At 42.5% G+C, this 3,232-nt stretch overlaps 1 protein-coding gene across 1 annotated transcript in view; it reads right to left on the bottom strand.

Annotated features, from left to right (window-relative positions):
• Positions 1–3,080: 3,080 nt before the first annotated feature.
• Positions 3,081–3,232, bottom strand: part of ntrk3a (neurotrophic tyrosine kinase, receptor, type 3a) — a 182,910-nt gene continuing 182,758 nt past the window's right edge. Inside the window, exon 17 of the mRNA XM_076301906.1 lies at positions 3,081–3,232. This exon is cut by the window's right edge and continues 34 nt beyond it. Coding sequence (XP_076158021.1) covers positions 3,081–3,232 — 152 coding nt within the window.

The following is a 3,232-nucleotide window of genomic DNA, read 5'->3' as shown; positions in this document are numbered from 1 at the left end:
GAGAGAGTGTGAGAGAGAGGAGAAAGAGAGAGGGGGAGATAGAGAGAGAGAGAGAGAGTGTGTGTGTGAGAGAGAGAGAGAGGAGAAAGAGAGAGGGGGAGATAGAGAGAGAGAGAGTGTATGTGAGAGAGAGAGAGAGAGGAGAAAGAGAGAGGGGGATATAGAGAGAGAGAGAGTGTGTGTGTGAGAGAGAGAGTGTGTGTGAGAGAGAGAGAGAAAGAGAGAGGGGGAGATAGAGAGAGAGAGAGTGTGTGTGTGAGAGAGAGTGTGTGTGAGAGAGAGAGAGAGAGGAGAAAGAGAGAGTGGGAGATAGAGAGAGACTTAGGGTACTCTGCTCCATCAGTAACGTGTAATGAATAATTCACAGCTGTCTGTTTGCCAACTTGCCTCCTGTTAAACATGCAGGCAATGGATAGAGAGAATGTGTCTTTTGAGAAATGTTTTTTATGCCGTTAGTGTAACCAATGGTGGTGGTGATGGTGTGTGTGTGTGTGTGTGTGTGTGTGTGTGTGTGTGTGTATACTGTATGTTTATGAGTGTGCAATTATAAAAGGATGGCCTCAAATCCGTATAAAAGCGCCTACCTATTGCATTATAACTCATCGACACGGAATTCAATTCAATTAACAGAGTTGCTCACTCATCATCTGTTTCATTGTGTTCACTGAAATCCAAACGGTCTAAACATGTATGTCGAACATCTTTGAAAGATCACCCTTCTGCTAAACCTTCCAACAACTGTTATTCTGGAGTGTAGTATAACTCACAGGAAATACAAAGGTGGAGTTACAGTATGTGCACAGTTTAAACTTGAAGGTAGCATGAAGGTAAAGCAGGAAGTGCACAGTGCAGCACAGTCATCAGGAATGAAATACAACCAGCATCAGAGTCAGAGTCAACATCAGTCCTACACGCTGCCGTCACACAGGGGATTTAGTCCCTGATGCATTGCTTTAAAATGAATGAATTGGTTCTCCTGGGAAAAAAATAACATAACAATATCATGCAGGTGAAACCTGTGGGGGAGTCAGGCGTAAGCAAACACTGTTAACCTTTTTGCAGTGTTGTACAGCGTCTTTTCTCAACAGGACATTGTTTGTCTTCTTTTTAAACAAACAGCGCAATGTGAGAGCCCTGTAAGGATGAGGTGAAGAGACCGATCGGCAAAGCTTCAGGGTGAACACTGAACAGCGCACACAAACATGTTTACCAACATGTGCCCCAACCCCCCGGCGCACGTCACACACCTCAAAGCACTTAGACCAGCAACCCCTGTATTCAGCGTTATGAAGCGGCACTTCAAAGACCTCTAGACATATTGAAGAGGCATGTCTTTTTATACTAACACGGTACGGTTGTCTTGGTGATCCCAATGCAAAAGCTGCTACACTACAGTATGTCCTGTGGCTGTTTGTATGCTTGGACATGTAAGACTAGAGGCTGCGTATTTGTCGAAGTGGTGCTATATTGTGACCTGCGGATGTTTGTTCATGTTCTTACCTCTACCCCTCAGACAAGAACGTAAGCTACTGGAAACAATGGATGTTTGGTACATTTTTGATCAAACATACAATATTGAGATCCCTATACTCAGATCAGAGAATTGTGGGTGTCTAGTGAATGTTTGATCAATGTTTTTGATGGATTTTGATGCCTGGTGAATGTTTGGTGAAAGTTTGGTGAGTGTTTGGTACAGTAAATGTGGTAAATGTTTGATAAATGTGGTGGATGTTCAGTGAGTGTCTGGAGATTGTTTGATAAATTTGGTGGATGTCTGGTGAGTGTCTGGTGGTTGAGCTTCTGGTGAATGTTTGGCAAATTTGGTGGATGTTTGGTGAGTGTCTGGTGGATGTTTGGTGAGCAATTTGGTGAATGTTTGGTAAATGTGCTGGATGTCTGGTAAGTGTCTGGCGGATGTTTGGTGAGCTTCTGGTGAATGTTTGGTAAATGTGGTGGATGTTTGGTGAGTTTCTGGTCATGAGCATCCTTGCAGCTTAGCTCAGCTTTAGTCGCGCACCCAATGGAATCAACAAACTAGAAAACTCTCAGGGATTAACTTAATTAAAACATACATTCTATGATTGGGTGGAGATTTTCAAAACACAAACAACAAGAACAAAGCAAAAGAACAAAAGAAAACAATATTATCAAAATATTTATAGAATTCACTCACCGGTACTGCACACCAAGGAACTAAAATATTCTAAATAGGAAATAAGTTATCATACTGTAGCTTTGTGACACACAGATTTACATTATATACATTCTATTTTAAATAAATGTGTTGGTTTGACTGGGGGCTCCTTTTCAACATGGAGTTCTTCCCTTCATTAGAAAGCTTTCTCTGCTAGAGGAATCAAGAGCCCTGTTTGATGCTTCCTCCTGTGTCAAAGAGAAGGCCCAGTTAATCAGATTGCAGTAAGGCTTCTCCAAGTCACTGCCAATGGTCTGACTGGACAACAACAAGCTGTCTCCTTCAAAAGGGGGTGTGCCCTTCACTAGAGGGATGGCAGACGTCCAGACGTTTTGAAAAAAAAAAAAAAGAAATAAAAATATATATAATATATATATACTTATAAAATGAAAACAGAAGATTGGACAGGAGAGCTAAATCGTCATGTCATCATTTCAGAATACGAAAAAGCCAACATTTAATCCTGTGTTGTCTTCTTTTTCTTTGATCTTAAGCATTTTTGTTATTATTTGTTGTATTTTTTGTATTTTTTGTCTTTGAACAGTGTTGTTTTTACGAAAAAAGACAGACTGTTCCTCTTCATACAGTGTAACTGTACATTTTTAAATGCAGGTAAACAAAATGTAAAAGTGCTTTTGTTTAAAGACTTTATCCAGTGTATCCAAAGGTTTTAGCAGGCACTTGAGTCTCTCCCCGTGTGGAGGGCGTGTGTGACAGCGGAGTGTTAAGGTTTGTGTTGTTTTGGGATATTCCTGGGATGTCGTTCATTTGTAGGGGGAACGCAACCAGCATCCAGGCAGAAGCTGTTCAGGAGTCAGCCGCCATCATAGACACAGAACAGACGGATGGAAAGACGGACAAAAGCCCCCGACAGGCGGCGGCAGCGCTAGCCCAAGATGTCCAGGTAAACAGGCGTGGCCTTGCCCAAGGCGTAGAGGATCTTCTGGATGTCTTTGATGTTGAGCCTCTGCTGGGGCTCCCTCTGCCAACAGCCCAACATCATGTCATACACCTCCTTTGGACACACCCGCGGCCGCT

This window comes from Alosa pseudoharengus, unplaced genomic scaffold, assembly GCF_046254945.1.
Source record: "Alosa pseudoharengus isolate Yale_2024_CS ecotype anadromous, Long Island Sound unplaced genomic scaffold, YU_APseudo_1.1 YU_APseudo_1.1_scf_10, whole genome shotgun sequence".
In the NCBI taxonomy this organism is placed as follows: Eukaryota; Metazoa; Chordata; class Actinopteri; order Clupeiformes; family Clupeidae; genus Alosa; species Alosa pseudoharengus.
Note: the sequence above shows the minus strand (reverse complement) of the source record. Positions and strands in the feature narration are given on the sequence as shown.